This window comes from Lolium perenne, chromosome 1 (genome assembly GCF_019359855.2).
Source record: "Lolium perenne isolate Kyuss_39 chromosome 1, Kyuss_2.0, whole genome shotgun sequence".
Lineage (NCBI taxonomy): Eukaryota > Viridiplantae > Streptophyta > Magnoliopsida > Poales > Poaceae > Lolium > Lolium perenne.
The window spans coordinates 221,738,032-221,762,262 of NC_067244.2; the positions used below are offsets into that span (position 1 = coordinate 221,738,032).

Consider the following 24,231-nt stretch of genomic DNA (forward strand, 5'->3'; position numbering starts at 1 on the left):
TACCAGGCCTAACAAATTTGGCAAAACCTAAGCTATAGGCTTATTAATCCTACTTACTGAAGAAGCTTTGGCCAAAGGGCCACTTTAGCAGAAAATCGTCAAAAAGCAATATATAATTTTGAGTGAGAAATTGTTGGCAGCAATTTTTCAAACGAGAGGATTGTTAGAAGAAGTTTTGGAAGAGGGAATTGTTGAGAAGAGTTTGAAACCAATAAAGTGTCTCCAAACTTCATATTCTAATCAGGACTCATACACAATAAGACAAATCAAGGCGTTAAAAAATAAGAATGATATCTGCATTGTCCTTTCACCCATTGAAAGAGTCAAGAATGTGATCAAACTCCTCTCCATGAAAAACGAAGAGAGGATCTTTCACAATTCACATTGGACCTATATATAGACCAAGCCACTCCAACAAGCAAACCAAAACAACCTACAATAATAACCTCCTCCGTTAGCAATTAGCTTTCGATGGATTGCCTTCATTCCCACCTCCTGATCGAAGGTCAAAACTCTACTAGCTACCACAAAATGATACTAGCAGCCTAATCGCAGGCAGACAAGTGTACCCATCCTAGCAGCCCCTTGACCCAAATTCATGTACACGCTAGTGTCAGTGTGTCACTAGAGCACGAGGCCACTGGCCACGTCAGTATGGAGCAGGAGCTACGGAGCAGCGGGCCGGTCAGGGTGCAGAGCTCGCTGTGCTTCTCCGGCGCGCTCGTCGACGGCCCTCGGATCCAGCAGCTGCTCCTCCACTGCGCCGCCGCGCTGGAGTCCAACGACGTGACGCTGGCGCAGCAGGCCATGTGGGTGCTCAACAACATCGCCTCCTCGCAGGGTGACCCCAACCAGCGGCTCACCTCGTCGCTGCTCCGCGGCCTCGTCGCGCGCGCCTGCCGGACGTGTGGCTCCCCTCGCGGCGCCGGGAGCATGGCGGCGCCGCTACTAGGACGACGGGCCATGTCCGTCACCGAGCTGGCCGACTACGTGGACCTGACGCCCTGGCACCGATTCGGCTTCACGGCCTCCAACGGCGCCATCCTACGCGCCGTGACCGGCAGGGACGCCGTGCACGTCGTCGACCTCGGCGCCACGCGCTGCATGCAGTGGCCCACGCTCATCGACGCGCTGTCCAAGCGGCCCGGTGGCCCTCCGGCGCTCCGCATCACTGTGCCGTCCGTCCGCCCCGCCGGGCCGCCGCTGGTCGGCGTGTCTGACGAGGAGCTCGGTCTCCGGCTGGCCAACTTCGCCAAGTCCAAGGGCGTGCAGCTGGAGTTCAACGTCGTCGACAATAATAATAGTACGAACACGCCATCTTCAGCTCCCGCAAAGCCGTTGACGCTTAGCCAGGAGCTCGCCTCCGTCCTATCCGACCCGCCGGCGCTGGGGCTAAGGGACGGCGAGGCGCTCGTGGTGAACTGCCAGAGCTGGCTCCGACACGTCGCGCCGGGCTCGAGGGACGAGTTCCTGGACGCGGTCCGGGCGCTGGACCCGTGCCTGGTCACCGTGACCGACGAGGACGCCGACCTGGACTCGCCGAGCCTGGCCACGCGCATCGCCGGCTGCTTCAGCTTCCACTGGATCCTCTTCGACGCGCTCGACACCTCCGCGCCCAGGGACAGCCCCAGGCGGCTGGAGCACGAGGCGGCCGTCGGCCAGAAGATCGAGAGCGTCGTGGGCGCCGACGACGGCGAGCGGTCCGAGTCCGGCGCCAGGCTCGCGGACAGGATGCGGCGGAGAGGGTTCGCCGCCGTGGGGTTCGGCGACGGCGAGGTGGAGGAGGTCCGGCAGCTGCTGAGCGAGCACGCCACCGGGTGGGGCGTGAAGCGGGAGGAGGACATGCTGGTGCTCACGTGGAAGGGCCATGCCGCCGTCTTCACCACTGCCTGGGCACCAAACTAAGAGCATCCCTTACTGCAATTTCCCTAATTTTGCTATTTATAGTGACTAAAGTCTAAAACTTCTGTTAGGAATGCATGTAACTGTAACAATATATATTGTCCAGAGAGTAGTTTTAGGTTGGTTATATGTAGCTCAGAAAGGGTCAGAATGACATGACACAGAAACCGTGTTCTTTATTGTTCATGCATGGACACATTGGAAGAACATATCAATAGGTGAAATTGGAGCCTTTCATAGTTTTTTTTATAAAGACAACATATTAACATCAAATTGAAATAATATATAGCATCACACATCATGTTTTCACAGATATTAAAGTGGGGAGATGGAGATGTCGATGGAGAATTGCCTCTCTAAGGAGGAGAGGCGACCATGACGAGGGGGCACGGCATCGGCGGTGGCCGGCCCCTATGGGAGCACCACCATTTTTCTCCTTCTTGATTGAACTTCCTTGGTATTGTAGATGAGTCCTTCCCCTTGTAAAAGGCAGCCAATGGAGAGGCAAATTCGTGGAATGATTGGTCTGCTCCAAAATTAGGGTTTAATCTTTTGTATAGACTTTTCCATCGCACCTTGACCATGTAATCTAAGTCCATTTGATCCAAGGGCTCTCGGACACTCTTAAAGCTCCCTCGACCTTCTCTCCTTCCCCACGAGTCTATAGAACCGACATATGGTCGAACCCATCAACTATGGAGAAAGTCGAAGTCAATTTCGTCATCCACTTTTGGGCTCCCGTGGTGCAGTTTTAGGTCTTCAGTGACTGGGCGATTCCGATTGCATACGAACTCAGATATTGAAGTTTAATAGGTGAAAAGTTATAAGCAGGAATGTTTCTACAACTTACATGTCGTAACTTTTTTTATTTGTTTAGCGTCATCATCATGCCATGCCGGGTAATCTTTGAATTGAGTCTTGCAGAGATGAATTTCGGAAAACTCCGAATTCCGCCGTAACCGAGGGGCCCTTGTGCGATATTCATATGATTGCTGCACACTAAAGTGTAACTTAAATAAACTTTTGCAACTATTAGTAGGTTAGTTCTATTAGATTTTGAATACAAATTTAACGTTATGAATTTTGTAGACTCGTAATTTTTATTTATGGAATTAATGGTTAAATTTTAACTTAAATTACGTGCGCGCGTGCTAAACCGATTATGAGTGAGTAAGCAAAAAAGATAACTCTATTTTTTTGCAAACGGGCTAAAAAAAACTGTATGATGATACTAAAGAGGGCCGTGATCTATGGATCTTTATTGTTCGCAAAACCCAAATCCGATCAGCCCGTGATAAACACGATCCAAACGACCAAACGTTGACCCAATGTCCGGTCACTCGCCGCCGGCGATGGACCGGCGAGTCCAGCGGCTGGCTCGCCGCGTCTCCATCGCGCTCGCCGCTGCGGCCACGCTCTGCCTCGCATACCTCTTCCGCCACACCTCCTGCTTCCCCGCGCCTGAGCCACTCACCCTCTCCCTCGCCCCCTTCCCGCGCACCTCCTGCGACGCCGCCGCGCGCCGCGTCCTCCCGCCAGACCGCCGGCTCGCTAAGCTCCGCTCCTCCTCCCGCTGGCGCCGCCGCTCCGCCTCGCTAGCCGCCTCCGTCTTCCCCCCGCTCCGCCGCCTCCGCCTCCTCGCCGGCTCCTCCCGCGTCCTCTGCCTCGCCGCCGGCGCCGGCAATGCCGTCGACGCGCTCAACGCCGCGGGAGTCACCGAGGTAACAGGGATCGACCTCGTCGACTTCCCGCCGCTCGTCCGTCGCGCCGACCCCCACCGCCTCCCCTTCCCCGACGGCGCCTTCGACCTCGTCTTCTCCGACGACCCGGCGGGGTTCTCCGGCGCGCTCTTCCCGTCTCGCCTCGCCGCCGAGGCCGAGCGCTCTGTTCGTCTAGGCGGCGCCATCGCGGTCGCTGTAGACCGGCAGCTGGACACCGCCGTCATCCCAGCTCTCTTCAAGAGGTCTCGCGTCGTGGATACCAGGGCTGTCACCTTGGATGGCTCCCAGGTTAGGTTGCTAATCTTGCAGAGCAATGGCACGCACCACCTTGAACCGGCCGCATTGCTAGCTTAGCTTCCATTTCATGTACTCTCAAGTTATTTTCATGCCCTATGTTGTTGTTCTCTTAGATCATTTGCTAGATCAGACAGAGTTGTAGATTTGTGCATAAAATTTACCGTAACTGTGTGTAGGATTCATGGTTTCTCCTCTTAGATGAAATATAAGATCATACAGAGACATAGATTTGTACATAAAGTGTACTGTAACTCTGTATAGATTAATGGTCAAGAAAATTGTAAGCCTGTTCAACCAACATGTCTACTGCAATGCTTTTGTTCCCCTCAAACTTGTACTGAAGATGTGCTTCAATGCAGAGACCGCGTCCTGAAAGTTTCTGTTGTTTTGCTAGCCTGTCTTTCTACTTATGACCTAGCAATTAGGATGAACATCAGGTCAATGCACATTTTGTGAACATATATTCATGTACACCCATCCGTGAGACCTTGAGTTTGTAATTGAACTTGCACACTCCAAACAGTTCTAAAAAAGCATGGTACTACAAAATGTTAATTTGGGCACGGAGACAAACATATGGTGTACTGTAAAAAGAAACACAAGTATTGGCACCTATGTGTGTGCTTTCATAGTGCTTTCGTTTACTTGTTAAATGAGTTCCAAGCCTTAACAGGTTCTTCAGAGGCTTATTAGCTGTGTGGTGGTGGTAATGGCAGTTCACCGACCATGTCTATTTAGATGTTCTATTCAGATACACTTTATATTCGTACTTTGAAAGAGAAAATCGGCAGTTTTAATAACAAAATGCATCACATATGTATCATGTTGAACTATTGTTTGTTCCATTCTAGAAGCATTTTATGAGACAGACTGGTGACCTCATAGCCGATGTTACAAATGCTCATTGGAGACTCAACTACTCCTTTCTGACTGACTCACTATTAGTGAACCAATCACACTGTTGACATCATAGCTGAATGGGAGTTGATCGAGGGAAACTAAACCAAATAGAAAGTACGCGATTTCCCTGGATGAGGTAAGTATACAACTACTCTATTTTTTATTGACTAGAATGACCTGCTGATCCTTCGAAGTCACCTGACGAACACAATTTACAGTATTTCTTAGCAAAAACATAATACATCCCCCATAGTTTTTTTTAGAAGCAGTAGCAATTCATTTTTCATATTCACGAGATCTTTGTCTTGAATAGTATCACTCCGTTCCATAATATAACCCGTTATAGGAAGCCAAAATAGTTTGCTAAAACAGCTTATATTGTGGAACGGAGGTAGTAAGTAGTAATCCCTAATCCGAATAAGGACGATTTTGCAGATGACGGCTTGCCTGCGCCTTGAGTTCCCACATAGCAGTGTCATATTACTAGATCATACAGAGGCATAGATTTGTGCATAAAATATACTGTAACCCTTTATGGATTAATGGTCTAGAAAAATGGAAGACTGTTCAGCCAATATATCTAGTGCAGTGCTCTTTTTCCGTCAAACTTGTGTTGAAGGTGCTTCAGTACAGAGACAGCGCCCTGAAAGTATCTGTTCTTGTGCTACCCCGTGTTTCTAGTTATGACCTAGCAATTAGGATCAACTTCAGGTCAATCCACATTTCTGAACATATATTCATGTGCGCCCATCTGTTAGTTGTGGAGCTATGTGTGTGTTTCATAGTGCTACCGATCACTTGTTAAATGAGTTCCAGGCTATAGCAGGTTCTTCAGAGGCTTATTAGTTCTGTAGTGGTGATAATGGCAGTTGGCCGAACACGTCTATTCAGATGTTCTATTGAGATGCACACTTTATATTCATATGCTTCAAAACGGCAGATTTAATAACAAGATGCATCACATATGTACCATATTGAACTATTGTTTGTTCCAGTTTAGAAGCATTCTATGCGGCAGACTGGTGACTTCATAGCTGACGCTACAAATGCTCATTGGGAACCCTACTACTCCTTTCTGGCAGACTCATTGGTTTTTTAAATCAGTGACTGAGTCATTTTTAGCGAATCAACCACACTGTTGACATCATACTTGAGTGGAACTTGCTCACGGGAAACTAAACCAAGTAGAAAAGAAGTTCATTTCCCTGTATGAGGTAAGCATCTAACTACTCTTTTTTACTGAGTAGAAGGACCAGCTGGTCCTTCTAAATCACCTGGTGAACACCGTCTACAGTATTTCTTTGCAAGAACATAATACAGGCACAATTTTTTTAAAGCTGGCAATTCATTTTTAGTATTTAGGAAATATCCTTCTCTGATAGTAGGTAAATCGGGATGCCAATTATGTTTCTCTTGTGTTGCTTCGTTTTTTGTTGCATAATGGTGGATCCTGTTACCCTTGGAGCATTTCGTAAAGTTTCACGGCATCGTGCATGAATCCCCAGCACGAAATTGTGCTGCAGAATGGAGTAGAATCATTGGCGTCGTGTGGGTGACAAGACATGAGCTAATGTGTGTCCTTTCAAGATTCGGCATTGACATACTGGGAGCGAATGTTTATTCTTGCTGGGCTTTGCTGATGGGTGACGTCTGGAGGCCCAGCGACTTATCCTGGGTCTACTGCGGAGTAGTACAGGAGAAGGCCGGGGCCCATTTCAGACAGAGAAAGAGAGTCGAACGCATATGGCTGCTAAAATGGATGGATCCACTCATCCACAAATATGGCAGTACAAAAATACGCCTTCTGAATCTAGCAATTATTCACGTGTCAATAACTAAGCAGGGGCAAACAGTAAAATAAATAGACTAGAGCTTGTCGAGAGTTGAAATTTCTTCACTCGGTTTGCCATGCAGTGAGTGCCGGCCCACATATATATATGCTAAGCATGTGCTATATAATCCTAGGGCAAGATGACAAGGCCGGAACTGTTTGTGAGTTGCGATCGATCGTGCAGCTGTCGGCCTCAGGAAACCTCACTTCGTGATCCGGACGTGCATGAATGAACGCAGCTGCCGGCCGAGCGTGCGGGTTTCGAGCTGTTCGCTGCCGTTAGGTAGCAGCGGCGATGGCGACCGGGATCAGTGGGCAGATCGGAATGTTCCCCGTCCAGCGTCGCAGTCGCACGAGCGGGCGATCTCTGTTCATGTACGTACAAGTCGTACGCACCGCATGCACGGCTGCAGTTCATATGTCGTGCCTTGGCGACCTGTGTCGATCGCTGGCTGGTCCTCGATCGGGCCATCTTACATGATTTCATTTTAGCTACACACACCTGACCTACAAATAGTGGATGCAGACATGCAGTGCCAACAATGGCCACGCTGTAGTAAGCGATAGCGCCGATAGGATACCGAAGACAGACGAATCGTCAAACGTACAATTTTTTTTTTTTTTAAACAGGAGAGGTTCCGAAGGACCTAGAGCTTCATTATCAGCGGTGGAGTTACAATTACACAAAGAGTCATGAAGAAAAGAAAAATTATAAACCGACCCAAACTTTTTGCACTAAGGCCCTTTGACCGGCGTGAGAAAACGTGATCAAGGCCAGCTCCAAAACCACCACCGTCGAACTCGTCGGAGCCAACCTCCACACCGCCGGGGACGAAACCACTTGGGGCATGGAGACGGGAGCTAACTCCAACGATGCTGATGAGCCTCCGTCTAGATGATTGGAGGTTGAAGAAGTCCTGCAGACGACGAACAAGTGCCGGCTCAGGATGGAGGGGCCGCCCTACGGCCAAGAAAGATGGCGACAGTGGCGCCGTAGAAATCCTCCAAGGGTGGAGGGGCCGCCCTTCGGCCATCAGATACGGCGACAGCGGCGCCGTGAGAAACCTCCAACGAGAAGCCTGCAAACTCCCCTGCTGCGGACGCAGCGGGCAGACACGAACAGCGCGCGCCTCAACCTCTCCTCCGCCACCACCACGATGACGAGAGAGGAGGGAGCCACCGTTGTATCGACCGTCGATGCCGTAGACGAAGCCCAGTAGAGCTTCTCCCCCTCGCCTCCACGGCTGTCCAGGAGAAACTCCACTGAACTGCAGCCCTCAACCCAGCGCCCCTCCTCCTCGCCGCCACGGCCGGCCAGGAGGAGCTCCACGTCGAGGATCTCGTGCATCTTGATGCGGTAGACGACCAAAATTTTATTGAAGGAGACTGTGGTCTCCTTCTCCGCCGCCAGCTCCGACCGGAGGAGCAGAAGCAGCAGAGAGAGAGACACCCTAGGAAGCTCCGGATCTGGCCGCCATGGACCCGAGCTCTGCTCCAACTACCGGGCATAGAGCCCAAAACTAACCTAACCCTAGACCTATCTACTCCGGCGCCCCTCCTAGCCCATCTCCGGCCGGCTAATCCGGCGGAGAGGGCATCGGAGAGGCCCGTGCGGCGGCGACGGCCACTCAGGAACTGTTCACTCTTGAGAGCTGAGAGGGGGGGGGGGGGGGGGGGGGAATGACGAGCCCAAATCTTTAAACGTACAATTTAACCGTTTTCTAAAATTTCACCATAAAATGGACCAGTCTAAAAAAAATCACAATCGAATTCTTTTGCATGACGTCCGCCCTATGGAGCCATGGTTACATTGCACGGCACCATGGGTAAGACGACATTGTATCAGATATACTCTCTCTGTCTCCTAAGAAATATCTCAAATTTATCTAAATTTAGATACATCCCAATAAATTTAATGGGACCGAGGGAGTATATGGGTCCATGCAAAACCAAAGTATTGTACTCACAACGCTGTGCAAATATGCAATGTAATCATTAGTAGTCCATAACCATGACATGGTGGCTAAGGGGCCAAGTAGAAACCCACCGAAGTCCTGTGTTTTAAGCCTTTTTAGTGCAATTTTTAAAATCTATCTATTATATACGAGGGTCTAAAATAGAGACACCACGTTAATCCACATCATCAAAATTATTTTAATGGTTAGATCTATAATATTAATGGTTCAGATTAAAAGACTTTACGTAACATATACCAACATATATTTTGGACCTACACAGTATGCCAGATTGACACGTATATGTCTCTGTTCGCACAAAATAAAAATAAAAGGAGTTCAGAGACATTACTATACATGCATGTGATTACTTTTATTAGTCTCCAACTCTATTTTTTCATCTACCCTTTCCATATTTCGAGGATCTAAAATAGAGACATCACGTTAATCCACATTATTAAAATTATTTTAATGATTCGATCTATAATTATAATGGTTAAGATGAAAAGATTTTAGGTAACATGTACCAACATATATTTTGGACGTACACAATATGTCAGTTTGATACGTACATGTCTCTGTCCGTACGAAATAAAAATAAAAGGAGTCCAGAAGCATTACTATACATGCACCTGATTAGTTTTATTAGTCTCCAACTCTATTTTTTTTCATCTAGCACTTCCATGTTTCAAAAATAATATTAAGTTTAATTTGTTTCCAACTCCAATACATTCATGCACTAGATCAATTTACACTCATTTTCTCCTCAAAACCGTAGTGCATTGATTATATTCACACATATATAATATTATTTGCCTATTAGAGATAAACATATGCCTATGAACTGTTGCAAGGAGAATACATGCAGACTGGCCTAAGGTCAATTATTGAACTCGGACAGTGTCTTAATAGAATTTGACATGCATGAAGTACATATAGTTTTTTACGGCCCATGCATGCAGGAACACAACTATACTTATTAAATAATATGTAAAATAATACTCCATTCGCTTCGAAAGGGATGTAGTATATTTATCTAAATTTTAATGTATCTACACACTATTTGATGTAAAATTAAATTTAGCCAAATCCGTGACATCTTTTTTGGAATGGAGGAGTACACAAATTTCAAGTAAAAATAGTCAGGAACAAATTTCATATAATATATGGAGTTCTGTGTCAGGTTAATATACCGTGTAATTTCAAAGTACGTTAATAAAAATATGAACATAAAGGCTGAGATTTCAGCGACCAATAGTATCGGGTCAACTCCATCTTACTAGCAAGCCTAACCATCTGTGACCTCAACGACATATTTCGGCACAAGTAAATCTAAGCTAACATGTGTTCATGGTTGGACAATATCCACTCACGGTACGCCAAATAAGCCAATACGTTCGTCCTGACTCCTAGCACGGGGCACCGTGAGGGTTTTTTTTGTTAGCCAATCCCACATGCTGAGTTGATCGTTGTTGGAATGATACGTGCGTGCACCACAGATTAAATACTCCAGCAACATGTTGGCATGGTGATTTGATCGTAGTTGCACATTTTGCTAGCTTGGTACGGAAGCATCCGATCTATCCGGCTGCCCACGGGCACAACTAGCTACGCGTCCATGCATATAACCACCTCCTACTGCTAGCTAGGCAGCCTTGCTCTTGCGTGTTAGGCCAACCGCCATTTTGCATATTGATCGGTGGGCGGCGACCATGCTGCCGCTCATCACCGTGAATATCCGGTGGCACAACGTGTCCGGTCGACAGCCATTTTGCATACAAACCGAGGACGGTGACCACGCTACCACCCGTCACCACTAATGTCTGACGACATGTCATCTCTCCCCTCTCGCGTATAAATATTTTTTTATCAACGAGGAGAAAAATCTCTATACAAGTTTTGGATATCCTAAACAACCAACACATCAATTCCCCATAATAGACACACCGTTCAAACCTTCTGCAACCAGTGGATACACACGTTGAACCATTTCCTTGCCAAAGTGTTCAACTATGTTTTCATATGAATATATATAGTATTGATTGTCAAAAAAACCTTGAAGTCAAATACGTGATTTATTTGTTCAGATTTTGTTGGTTGTTTGATTAATATAAATTGATGAAAGTATAAATTCATCTCTCAACGTCTAATAGAAGTCGAAAGAAACCGTGGAGAATGAATCTTTTTAGATGACCCTATCTTCATTTTTGACATATGAATATTGTAAGTATGGTAGTAGATTTGAATATTAAGCCCTTAGAAATTCAAATGTTACAAAAAATAAATCATTATCTACCACAATTATATATGATCACTTACTTACTACAATTAACAAAAATTGCAGAAAATCATCAAGTATTTTTTGCCACACTAAAGATAGGGCCCTCGCATTTGCGAGGGCCACCTTGCTAGTTCTTATTAAAAAACGATAAAACGATATAAGTTAGGTTTAGGTGTGACACTACACGGAATGTGGACTAGCTGCTATACTCTACCCCGACGACCTAGCCAAGTGCAGCTACGGAGCGAGTACTCCTGCACTGATCTATCTGGTCTTTCCGGTGCACGATCAGGAGAGACAATCAGCGAGGAACACGCGCCAACTAGCACAGGCTTCCTCCTACCATCTGTGCACCGGCGCTGGAGACACAGGGGAGACATGTCCCCTACACTGCACGTGTGCGTTAACCAGGCAGCGCTGGCTCCCCTGCCCCAGCTTCCATCAACTAGATTTAGATGTACGCCTTGGCGCACGATCCCGTGAAATTCGTGCCGATATATTTTGTGTAAGAAACATGCACTTATATACGCTGAATATGATGAGAGGCACGAACAATCAGCCACTCATTCAGCCCTACATCAATAACATGCACTTAGATACGCTCAATATGATGAGACACCGTCGTAAGGCTTATGTCAAGTGTTTTCCAATGAAGAGCAATATGGTATTTAAATGATACAAATTACACAGGCATTGCTAACTCCTCTTCTAGCCGATTCTGAAAGAGAAAGATGAATAAGTCTATTAAAAGTACTTCTCGTGGCTCCAGTCAAATGGTGCAAGCATAATAGTATAATACTTGGCCAATAAATAGCCGAACAACTCTAAATCTATGCCTCCTCTAGCCGAAAAATTAATGATTAATATTTACATAATAATTAATAGAGTTAAATAGTTAATTATATTTGTACTACTTCATACGTAAACTTGTCTGGTGGGAACACTTTAGGCCACAAACTTGTAAAATGCAACCGGTCAAATTGGTAAGCATGTCATGTTCTGAAATTGCCAATTCCATATCGATGAGACAATGAAAGCTCGCGAGGCGACGTAGAAGAGAGTGATGGCATTGAAGACGTTAGTGCAGAAGAGAAGGGACACCGGCGGCCGTTGTGTAGGTGGTCCTGCTATGCATCGGCAGCAGGGAAGAGCGGGTCTGGCACCTCCCTGGGAACCTCCTTCAGATTGGAGACAATAAGTTTTATTTCCTCCTACCCACGGTGTGTATCTTTGCCTATTTCCCGCTGCTCAACAAGCCCTTCACTCTGAATCAGCCTAGTAGAAATGCATACGATGGTATTAACCGTGCGTCATAATTAACTTCTCGATGGTTAAACAACATGAATAATACATAATCATTACCGATTGGTGAATCCCTTGGAAACTCCTGCAGTGCAGTCAGACAACTAAGATCATAACTTTTATCATGGATAACTAGCATACTGTGCAACAAAAATCAGCCAAACAAAGTGTCGAATCAGTCTGCTTGTGTGAAGGCCACACTATGTTAGCACAATAGTTTAACATTTTGGGTGATATGAAATTAAAATTTACAAAAAATCTGACACAAATGTTCCAAGCGAAGAAACAACTTAAGAATTAATCATGTTTGCAATTATCAGAATTATGAAACATCTCCCAGGTATCAACATCCAAATTTCACGAACATGCCGTAACATCAGCTCAATTCGCAGATAAAAAGGTCCAAAAATCTTTTTTTTAGGGAAAAGAGATTTCATTGCACATTGTTAATAATATCTTTACAATCATATTGCACAAGGGTGGAGATAGCTTCAGGGGGTTGGTTCATCCAGCAGCCAACCAATCCTTCTACCCGAGCTAGCCTAGCTAATTCATGGGCAATCAGGTTGCCATTTCTTCTCAAAAACTAGAAGCTGCAACAAGATAACCTTGCTGCCAGGTCTCTGACAGTATTACACATGGTGCTTTGATCTATTTATACTCTGTCGTTGTTGGAGCGTCGATAGCGCAGTCACTCTCCACGATCACAGGTCCCTGGATCATCCTCGCCGCCAGCTGCACTCCATCAAGCACCGCATATGCTTGAGCTTCTTCCGCGTCTGCTAATCCTTCTAGATTTCTGCCTGCACAAAAACAGAATTGACCAGCACTATTACGTGCAATAAGACCAATAGAAGCCTGACCCGTTTCGGCAACATAGGAAGCATCAATGTTGATCTTAATGCAATCTCCAAACGGGGGTGTCCAGTGTGATTTTTCCTCCAAGAGTCTGGAATGAGATATATTCCAGTGGTGGTAGTCATTTGTACCAATCAGTAGTCCTTTACCTTTGTCATCTGCTCATTTAGGGATTTCTGATTTGAGTATCTGGTAATAGTTCTAGAGGAAGAAGACAGATTCTCTAACAGGTAGATTTCCCTTTCCCATGGACAATATCATTTCTTAGGAAAAGATTGGAAAAGGCTATCAAGGAGTAACCGTGAGCAAAAATAGTGAGGAAAATGGCAGAAAGCATTTGATTCTTTTTCCCAGGAGAAGGGAGGCCAGAGGCAAGTCTTTTAGAACACACACTCAACGACGCCATAGATTTGTGCACCGACAAATGAGCATGCCAAAGGATATACTACCTCAGTCATGCCCTTTTCAGAAACTGAAACTACACACTATGAGCTACAACAAAACACAATGTCGTCCAAAGTTTCTCAGAATATTCATACCTAAGCAAAGTTTCTCAGAATATTGATAGCTAAGCATGAGGGTCGCCTGAAATTGGATTATACTAACAAACGACGCCATGAACTGTTTGACCATCAAGGTGCTACATGACTTCACTATATTCCACAATAAGAGCATGAATGCAAGGGGATAGACAGAGATATCTGAACCAGGCCATCCGCTGGGAAAACTTCAACCCTAGCACCATGGTATGACAGTAATTTCATGTCTTGCAGCAGGTTTTTGAAATGTGTGTTTGGGCTATACAGTAGGACATGCATATTCTACATCACGCATTTCTATTCCAATAAATTGTCTTGAGTTTGTCCCTTAGAAACGTCCTACTCGATAAAAGCGTTCACATGTTTGCTTCCCATCTTATAGCATGGATAAATCAAACAAACTATTGTAGTAAAATTGATCCACCATTTGACTACATTATTACTGATCTATATGTTAATGTCGACGATTGAAACTAAAGTTGCAAGTAGCAAGCAATGCAGGTAATAAAAAAAGCAGTAATAACTGATTGTCCTATATTAGCATGATTAGATGTTCCTAATAATGATGCACAACATGGTAAGAGAACCATTTACAACATAAGAGAAAAAATCTTGTTCAGTGAGATTCTAACAAGAATAACTACAGATCATGCTAACTCTAAAAAGTTTGTGTTTTCATGACATGTGTGAGACTTCTGTATAACAAAACAACATGATAGAATAGCTTGGTTAGTCCTAGGATTTGTGTTTTCCATAATTACAAGTAGGACAAGTCTTTGCTGCGTTAGGCACAGTGTGCGACTCAAACGGACACGCGGACGCGAAACACTGTGCGTGTGTTCGCGGCCACCTAAACGACCCAAAACGAACCCCAACGTACGTCCGTTTGGGTCGGCCGGTTGGAGATATCGTCAATAACTCTTCTAGCTAGTTGTCGGGTTTGAAAATCAATTTCCATAAAAGTGAATTGTTCTGTTTCGGTGATGCCCAAGATGATACAGCTCTTTATACAGAGTTGTTTGGTTGTGGGCAAGGCCAATTTCCTATTCGCTATTTGGGTATTCCGATTCATTATCGGAGACTTACGATTGCTGAATGGAAAATAGTGGAAGAAAGATTACAGAAGCGCCTTAGTAGTTGGAAAGGTAAATTGCTATCCCTGGGAGGAAGATTGGTACTCATTAATTCGGTACTGACAAATATGGTACTGTATATGTTATCATTCTTCCTATTGCCAAAAGGAATTCTCACTACTAGAAAAAGCCTTACCGCCGGCGCATGGATTTGGGCTATCGCCGGCGCCTTCGCGTTCGCCGGCGATCACCTCGCCGGTGGTAAGGGGTTATCCCCGGCACATTCGTGTTCGCCGGCGGTAATATGAATATACCCCTGGCACATAGCCATTTCGCCGGCAGTATCTCTAAGATACCCCTGGCACATAAGACCAATTCACCGGGGGTATGTCATTTTGGATTTAAAAAAAAAGAACAATTGACGTAACCCATCCATCCAGTCTATATATTGTTTATTAGCTCTGCAATTATACATCCGGACACATGTGAATACATCCAGCAAAATTCATAAAACAAATCCACAAAATAAAGTGCTCTAACTTCTCATCACTCATTTGTTCCATCCAAACTCGGTAAAGTTTCTCCATGGTATTTGGCTTCCTTGATTAGGAACTGTTATGCCTCTATGGATAGCATCTTCAACTTTCTGTTGCAAGCAAGAGAAAATAGTCAGTTATGTCTCTAATTGACCAGACTTCACTGCAAGCTAAGAAAGCGGTAAGCACTTGATATACTACAAAATCCCAACCCTATCCCACAAATAAAGTTGGATAATGCTAAACAGTAGAACGATGTACAACAAGAGAACTAAAACTCATACGTTTAATCTACCATTGACTTAAGATGAAGGCATTTAATAAAGTAACTTCATGACGATTAATCGTGAGACATTACAGTGCATGTTCCCAACTGTGATGAATAAGCAGAACTACAGTACCAAGAACCAAATATCGACCGTTCACTTAGGTGACACTATATGTCTAGATGACCTTACTCTGATTTTCCTTTGCTTCTTTTGGGTATCTGAATGTGATTTGGTGCGAGTATGCTAACAGTTTTACTTCGGAGAAGTACATGAAAACTAGCTTTTCTTAAAGAAAATGATATCAGGAGATTAAAACACCCCAATGACAGATACCCAGTATCATTCTTATTTTATTTTACTTGCAATAAAGTTTGCACAACAATTCCAACAGTAAGTACATTATGTTCACGTGTGTGAGCCTCTATACCATCTATTACACTGATGATACATATGATACTTCTGTCTTCAGCTTCACCAATTATAGCATCGATACAATTGTGCATCGCATATTACAAAGAACGTCTTTTTTTTTGCTCCATGATACTAAAAACAAAGTAGTGCATCTGTTGCTCCAGCTCCTGCTTCTATCCTAGGCAGGGGCGGAGCTACGACCGGTGCTACTCAGGCTGTAGCACCGGTCCAACAATTAGCCCACTAGTGTAATATTAGGTATTCGTATTCAGCTCAGAAACATGAATCTCAGTAGTTGCAAAATAAATCATATGACTGAGCATGCTAGTTTTAGAATTTGAGACATAACACATAACAGTAAAGAAGGTGGCTTTGTGGCTTGTTATCTTAAATGTTAAATGCATCCCAGCCTCCAAATCCAAATCTCAGCCAGCCAGCCATAAATGTATAGACCAAAGAGTGCAGAATTGCTTGCAGTACCACCAACTGAAGATTGACTGACTGCAGATGCCATCTCACCCCCTGGCCAGCCAAGCAAACAGGGCCAAAAATTACATCTAGTGAACATAATTTAGATCCTTCCATTGATCTAGAGGTGAAAAACTACATCATGGTGAAGTTTTAGCATTAAACTGCAGCTTTTGGAAGGGAAAAAACGAGCGATTTCTCATAACAGACTGAAATACTGCTGGAACAGAATTCTCGACGGATTGGTTAAGACCACTTGAGGTAATATCATACAATGGATATTGAGCACCACAATCAAAACGAGCGATTTCTCCAAAATGAACATCACCACTGATGAATAGCACGCCATTTCTCTACATATAGTCAGCACAAGTTCCATAAAGTTAATAAACATCAATGTCAATGTTCATTTCAGATGACATCATGGATTGTTGGGAAAATTTCTAACACCCCTTCATAGCATCTGCTACGTTGCTACTTTATACTGGCTGTAAACTCATCAATAGGTGCAGTGTGTTTAACTGTGCGATAAACTTGACAATAAAAAACATGTAGCTGTATGTAAAGCAAAGGCAACATCAAACAAATCAGCATTCACACAGTAGCAAGTTGTTACCCTACTGTGAATTCACAATTTGGTACAAACCTTGGGACATCATTTACTACAAAATAATCAAGTAAAAAGGGACACATGGTACAGACTGGAAGGATCACCAACACCTTTATGTACACCTATGGAGAGATCCTATATGAACAATTTGACACATAAAAATCTAAAAAACGACTTAATTAATTTGTTTCCACGACTGGAAAGAACGACTTAATTAATTTGTTGTATTTTATTGGTTGGAAACAACCCATAATTTTTGAAATTGTTTCCTAAATATAAGGGATAGATCAGACTTGAACGAGGTGCGCGGGCCTGATCCTCCTACCAGTTTGAACGGAAGTGTGCCATTCTATTCCTGAGGTGGGGAAGTAAGCCGGGATCTGAGGGAGAAAAATTAGGCCTCTTTCCCGTTGATCCCTCGTGCTAGATTGGAACTAGTAATAGGCAACATCCGATGCAGATTATGCTTTGAAAATCGTTTGCTACTCTCCTAATAACTTGTCTCAGATCTGCTCGATGGATACGAAATGGGAGGGATGGGAAGGAGGTATTACCGTCTAGGGGAATGGGGCGGTGTTGCCCTCCTCGTCGTCGTTGCCGGCGGCGGCGTTGTTGGCGCTGACTCCGCCGATGTCAGCCATCTCCTCCTCCTCCTCCTTGATGTTTGGTGGGTGCTGCTGCATGTCGTCGGGCTCCTGCTGGGCTTGGGCGGCGGCGGCTCTGGTCGCGCGATGGGGGAGCGGGCGCTGGTGACGCGCGCGACGGGGGTGACGCGACGGCCGCGACCCATCGGACCATGGTCTATCTACCAATTCCTCTCCGCCGCCGAGGTGAGGGGCGCGCCGAATCGAGGGGAAACACGTAGGCGGGGGACGGGTTGGCTATGTAGATCCGGGGGAGAAGGGCGGTGGTTGGTGCGGTGCGGTGCGGTGCTGGTGGCCGTGGGCGGTGGGCGGCGGCGGTGGTGGGTTTCTGGACTTGCACTAGTGGAAAACAGGGCTTCCGTGGGAGCCTTTTGTCGCGGGCGCGCCTGCACCTGCGACAAATGGCCTGGCCACGTCGCCCCGAAACCATGTGGAGCGCGCGGAGGCTTTTGTCGCGGCCTTTTGTCGCGGGCCATATTACGACCCGCGACAAAAGGGGTAGGAGCGACGTGGCCACCCCTTTTGTCGCGGGTCGTAATACGGCCCGCGACAAAATGTCCCCCCTATATATATAGAAGCAGCCAGCCACCCCCCACCTCATTTTTTCCTTGGTGGTGAAGGTGGAGGTGTATGCTAGCTCATTTTTTCTACATGTGCACAAGAGGTGTTTGATGGAATGCTTGTGAGAGGGATGCCACTTGGTTTTATTTGATAAGATTTCTCCTCTTTTTGATCCAAAAAGGTTAGCAACTATTTTCTCGACTATATATATATGCATAGTCCGTACAATACTAATTTTAGCAAGGTGATTGCATCTGATACATATATAATTGTACTTATGATGCAGATGAGTCATCCATGGATGTACGGTAACCGATGTGCTCCCGCTTTCAGAGAGGGCGTGAATTCTTTCCTGCTTGTGGCCGAGGCCAACAAGTCGAAGCAAGGTTTTATGTGCTGTCCATGTCTAAAATGTAAGAACGAGAAGGATTACTCTTGCTCAAGAGATATTAAGAGCCACCTGCTTCGGTTTGGGTTCATGTCTAGCTATAATGTTTGGACCAAGCACGGAGAAGAAGGGGTTATGATGGAAGACGGCGATGAGGAAGAAGATAATGATGAGAAGTACCGATCTATGTTCTCTGAATGCTTTGATACCGCAATGGACGACAATGAAGAAGAAGGAGGTGAAGAACAGGCATCGAGATGATCCTGTTGATGATGATCTTCGTCGGGCCATTTACGATGCAAGAAGAGGCGTGACACGGATAAGGAGAGGTTGCGGTTCGACAAGATGTTAGAGGACCACCACAAATTGTTGTACCCAGGTTGTGAAGATGGGCATAGAAAGCTGGGTAGCATATTGGAATTGCTGAAATGGAAGGCAGAGGTCGGTGTGACTGACTCGGGATTTGAGAAATTGATGATAATATTAAAGAAGCTGTTTCCAAGAAATAATGAATTGCCCGTCGGTACATATGAAGCAAAGAAGCTTGCGCCCTCTAGGATTAGATGTGCAGAAGATACATGCATGCATTAATGACCGTATCCTCTACCGCGGTGAGAAGTACGAGAATTTGAATAAATGCCCGATATGTGGTGCATTGCGGTATAAGATCGAGAAAAGATGACCCTGGTGATGTTGAGGGCGAGCCACCCAGGAAGAGGGTTCCTGCGAAGGTGATGTGGTATGCTCCAATAATACCACGGTTGAAACGTTTGTTCAGAAACAAAGAGCATGCCAAGTTGTTGCGATGGCACATGGAAGAACGTAAGAAAGACGCGATGTTGAGGCACCCCGCTGATGGTCGGCAGTGGAGAAACATCGGGAGAGAGTTTCCGGATTTTGCAGGTGAGGCAAGGAACTTATACTTTGGTCTAAGTACGAGATGGCATGAATCCTTTTGGGGAGCAGAGCTGCGATCACAAAGCACTGGCCCGTGACTCTATGTATCTACAACCTTCCTCCTTGGTTGTGCATGAAGCGGAAGTTCATTATGATGCAGTGCTTATCCAAGGCCCAAAGCAACCGGGCAACGACATTGATGTGTACCTAAGGCCATTAGTCGATGAACTTTTGGAGTTGTGGGCCAAACCAGGTGTACGTGTGTGGGATGAGCACACGGAGCAAGAATTTGACCTACGAGCGTTGCTATTCGTAACCATCAATGATTGGCCTGCTCTCGGTAACATTTCGGGACAGACGAACAAAGGATACAATGCATGCACACACTTTGTTTAGATGAGGCGAAAGTAAATATTTGGGAAAAAGCGAGAAAAGTTGTGTACCCATTCAATCGTCGTTTCCTTCCGCGCAAGCATCCCTTAAGGAAAAAGGCAAGCATTTCGATGGCGAGGCAGACCGCCGTCCGAAGCCTGTCCCCGTAGTGGTGCTGATATATTTGACATGGTCAAGGATTTAAATGTTATCTTTGGAAAGGGTCAGGCGGTCGACCTGTTCCGAAAGACGATGACGGACACGCGCCCATGTGGAAGAAGAAATCTATTTTCTGGGAGCTAGAATATTGGAAAGTCCTGGAAGTCCGCTCTGCAATCGACGTGATGCACCTGACCAAGAATCTTTGTGTGAATATTCTAGGTTTTACGGGCGTGTATGGAAAGACAAAAGATACAACGAAGCACGGGAGGACCAGGAACTTCATAAAGGACGAAACGGCAATCATCCAGGGCAGTTTGTAGGGCCTGCCACTATGCTCTTACCAAACAAGAGAAGGAGATCTTTTGAAGCCCTATTCAGTATCAAGGTTCCGTCTGGTTTCTCGTCGAATATAAAGGGGATAGTAAATATGAAGGAGAAAAAATACCAGAACCAGAAGTCACATCACTGTCACGTGCTAATGAAACAAATCCTACCGATTGCATTGAGGGGACTTCTACCAGAAAATCTTCGACTATCCATATTGAAGATATGTGCATTCCTGAACGCAATTTCTCGAGAAGGTAATGGATCCGAAACTTTGTCGGGATTACGGGAAGATGTGGTCCAATGTCTTGTCGGCTTCGAGTTGTTGTTCCCACCATCCTTCTTCAATATTATGACGCACCTCCTCGTTCACCTAGTTGAAGAGATTAGAATTCTCGGTCTGTATTTCTACACAATATGTTCCCCTTCGAGAGGTTCATGGGAGTCTTAAAGAAATATGTTCATAACCGAGCTAGGCCGGAAGGAAGTATCTCAAAGGGCTACGGAATTGAGGAGGTCATTGAGTTTTGTGTTGACTTTCTTCCTGACCTTAAGCCGATTGGTGTTCCTGAATCTCGGTATGAGGGGAGGCTGACTGGAAAAGGCACACTAGGAAGGAAAGCAACGGTGTGGAGGGACAAGATTTCTTTCAATCAAGCACACTACACAGTTCTATACAATTCCAGCTTGGTGGCTCCGTACATCGAGAAACATAAGAATGTTTTACGAGAAATAAACCCGGGCCAGCCCGAGTCCTTGATTACACGTCAACACATGAATACCTTCGGCAGTTGGTTGCAAAGACATCTCATTAATGACCCATCTGCGGTGGAGCAGCTGTACTTGTTGGCCAGGTTACCATCTTCAAACATATGTACATTCCAAGGGTACGAGATAAATGGGAATACATTTTACACGATCGACCAAGATAAAAGAGCACCAACCAAAACAGCGGTGTCCGCTTCGATGCAACAGACGAGAATGGGCAGACCACCACATATTATGGATACATAGAGGAGATATGGGAACTTGACTATGGTCCCACTTTTAAGGTCCCTTTGTTTCGGTGCAAATGGGTGAAGCTCAGCGCTATACATATTGACGATAAGTACGGTATGATAACAGTGGATCCCAACAATCTTGCGTACATGGACGAGCCTTTTGTCCTAGCCAGCGAGGTGGCTCAAGTTTTCTACGTGAAGGACATGTCTAGCAAATCAAGAACAAGAAATCAACAAAAGAATACATCAATCGAGGAGCCAAAGCGCCACATAGTTCTTTCGGGAAAAGAAACATCGTGGGAGTGGATGACAAGACAGACATGTCAGAAGATTATAATAAGTTTAAAGAAATTCCGCCCTTCACGGTGAAAATTGACCCAAGCATCTTGCTAAATGATGAAGATTCTCCATGGCTACGGCGTAGAAGATCACAACACTAGATGGCGATGTAATAATGTATTCTTCATATATAGTTCCCAAGACAATCTCTACATTTATGTAATAATGAGAACCCTTTCCCCAACACTGTTAGAGGAGACGGAGTCTTTCACGGGCTTGCATGGAAATTTTTCCGAGGAGCAGCTTCCGAAGATGCCGTAGGGCGTGTGCACCAACGACATCTTCGAGAAGCTGCGCCACGGGAGATTTCCCAACCCTTTCCTTCATCCATGGGAATGAAACTGTGCATGGCTTGTTGATCCAGCTTGGCAAGGCGTATCGATGCTCCTTTTATAGGCACGGCACCGCTTCTACTTTGTCTTATTCCTTCGACAGGCCGTCGTGCGCTACATGCTTTATCTCATCGAGCAGTGCGTCCACCCACGCGTCCTTATCCTGCCGACAGCTTTAGTCGCGGTTGCAGCCACCAACCGTGACAAAAGGTTACCGACACATCCTTATCCTGCCGACAGCTTTAGTCGCGGTTGCAGCCACCAACCGTGACAAAAGGTTACCGACACATCCTTATTATCCTGCCGACAGCTTTAGTCGCGGTTGCAGCCACCAACCGTGACAAAAGGCCCTCCTAGATAAGCCTCCCCCAGTCTTTTGTCCCGGTTTGAGCCTCCACCCGGGATGAAAGTTTCGCGCGCCACTTCGTTCCCGCCTATTTTCTTCCCGCATTCCCGCCATTTTTCCACTATATATATGTAGGCCTTGGACTCATATCTGCAAACCTCATCACTCTCTCCCATGGCTTCCATCGTATGTCTAACACCCCGGGAGGCGGAGGCGCTTTGCGCCTCGAACTACCCCTGCCCGCCCGGCTACCGCGTCCCGACCGGCTGGTTGCTGAGCGTCGGAGGCGTACCGGTCCCTCCTATCCCTGTAGGTGTGCCACGCGAGATGGCCATCACGAACCACTACTATTTCGAGCTCACGCATGAGCAGCGGAGGAATCCCCAGTGGCATCCCGACTACAGCCCGACTTGGGACAGCTTCTTCATCAATCGGCGTGAGAGGGCGGTTGCCAGGTACGAGGAGGACGGCCCGCCATCTTCGAACTTCAACGAGGCCTGCCGTCGGATGTGGTGGCGCGGCCGGACTCTCCAGAGCGTCATGGCCTATCGTGGCCCCCGCCTGCGCTACCCTCAATCCCAGCCCACGCGTGGTCATCCGCCGAGGTTCGACAACCGCGACCCCGATGCTAGCGACGATGACGTCGGCGACTTTGATGACTACAGTGGCGACGTGTATAGGACTAGGCACGACTATGATTGAATGGCTCCAACATTCGAATCTGGCCATGTATCTTATTTTTCAGTTGAGCTCTGTACTTTAATTTCAGTTCAATCGTAATAAATTTCGTGTCAACCACTTTATTGAACAAAAACAACCGACAACGACTTTATAAACTAAATTTAAACTAATAGAACCGACAACGACTTTATTGAAATTACAATAAAATAGATAAATTACTAGTCTAGTCTCTACTCGTCGTCGGAGGTTGTCTCCGTCCAAAGGTCATCCCACCGAGGGTCGTTTTCGGTCCAAGTTGTATTCGAGTTCTCGAGCTCGAAGGCAGCGACGGCCCGACGGTGGCGCCTGTTGGACCTTCGTTGTGCCCTAAGGTTAGCAAAGAACGCGTCGGGGGACCGCGCCCTCCACTGGCGCATCAACTGCTCGTCGCGCTCGGCGATGGCGATCCTGCGCTGCACCTGGCGATGCCGGCGACGGTCCTCGTCGGTGACGAGGCACGGCGGTGGCACGAGGAACTCCGCCTCCTCTAGCGATTCAACATCCGGGAAGTTCATGTCGTGCCCTGGCCGCCGAAAGCGCCACGCCGCCGCGTCGTAAGCGCGCGCCGCCTCTTCCGGCGTGTTGTACGTGCCGAGGGTGAGGCGGAAGCCACCGGCGCGTATCTCGGCGGTGAACCTACCGCTCGGACGCACTCGAACGCCACGGAAACCGGACGCCCCTCGACGACATGGAGGCATCCCGGAGATGAATGAGCGGAGGCGGTGGCGACGTGTGGTTGCGCCCGCACTCGTCGCTCTATATAGCGCACGCGGGGCATGGCACGTGTCAGCGGTGGCTACACGTCGCACGCCGGCGTCGGCGGGGTGAGGCACGTGTCAGCGGTGGCTACACGTCGCACGCCGGCGTCGGCGGGGCGAGGCACGTGTCAGCGGTGGCTACACGTCGCACGCCGGCGTCGGCGGGGCGAGGCACGTGGAAGAGGTGGCGACACGTGGCACGGGGACGCGACACGAGTGGATATGATGCGTTTTATATGATGCGAGATGCAAATAGTTATATGGATGTCATATTCATGTTCATTGGATTTTTCTGATCAATTTTCATATATAAAACTTTTCTTTTTGAGTTACCATTTGTTTCATACGACGGGACGCGACACGTGTGGCACGGCGGCGGTGCACAGGGGTGAAACATACCCGACTATCAACGTTTCATATGACGCGAGATGCAA

At 46.5% G+C, this 24,231-nt stretch overlaps 2 protein-coding genes and 1 long non-coding RNA gene across 3 annotated transcripts; 2 read left to right on the forward strand and 1 right to left on the reverse strand.

Annotated features, from left to right (window-relative positions):
* Nucleotides 1–442: 442 nt before the first annotated feature.
* On the forward strand, nt 443–2,141 carry LOC127327304 (scarecrow-like protein 32). The gene has a single exon (XM_051354083.1). The coding sequence runs from the start codon at nt 655–657 to the stop codon at nt 1,903–1,905; it is 1,251 nt and encodes a 416-aa protein (XP_051210043.1). The 5' UTR covers nt 443–654; the 3' UTR covers nt 1,906–2,141.
* A 1,040-nt stretch (nt 2,142–3,181) lies between these two features.
* On the forward strand, nt 3,182–5,880 carry LOC127327303 (uncharacterized). The gene has a single exon (XM_051354082.2). It carries the CDS (start codon nt 3,231–3,233, stop codon nt 3,975–3,977), a length of 747 nt encoding a protein of 248 aa, XP_051210042.1. The 5' UTR covers nt 3,182–3,230; the 3' UTR covers nt 3,978–5,880.
* A 9,197-nt stretch (nt 5,881–15,077) lies between these two features.
* On the reverse strand, nt 15,078–18,032 carry LOC127327302 (uncharacterized). The gene is made up of 2 exons (XR_007868481.2): nt 17,508–18,032; nt 15,078–15,305 (listed from the first exon to the last, which is right to left on the reverse strand). It is a non-coding gene; the product is annotated as an uncharacterized lncRNA (long non-coding RNA).
* Nucleotides 18,033–24,231: the final 6,199 nt, after the last annotated feature.

Excerpts from the sequence above, each read along its gene's own strand:
- LOC127327304 (XM_051354083.1), top strand. The coding sequence starts at position 655 with ATGGAGCAGGAGCTACGGAGCAGCGGGCCGGTCAGGGTGCAGAGCTCG.
- LOC127327303 (XM_051354082.2), top strand. The coding sequence starts at position 3,231 with ATGTCCGGTCACTCGCCGCCGGCGATGGACCGGCGAGTCCAGCGGCTG.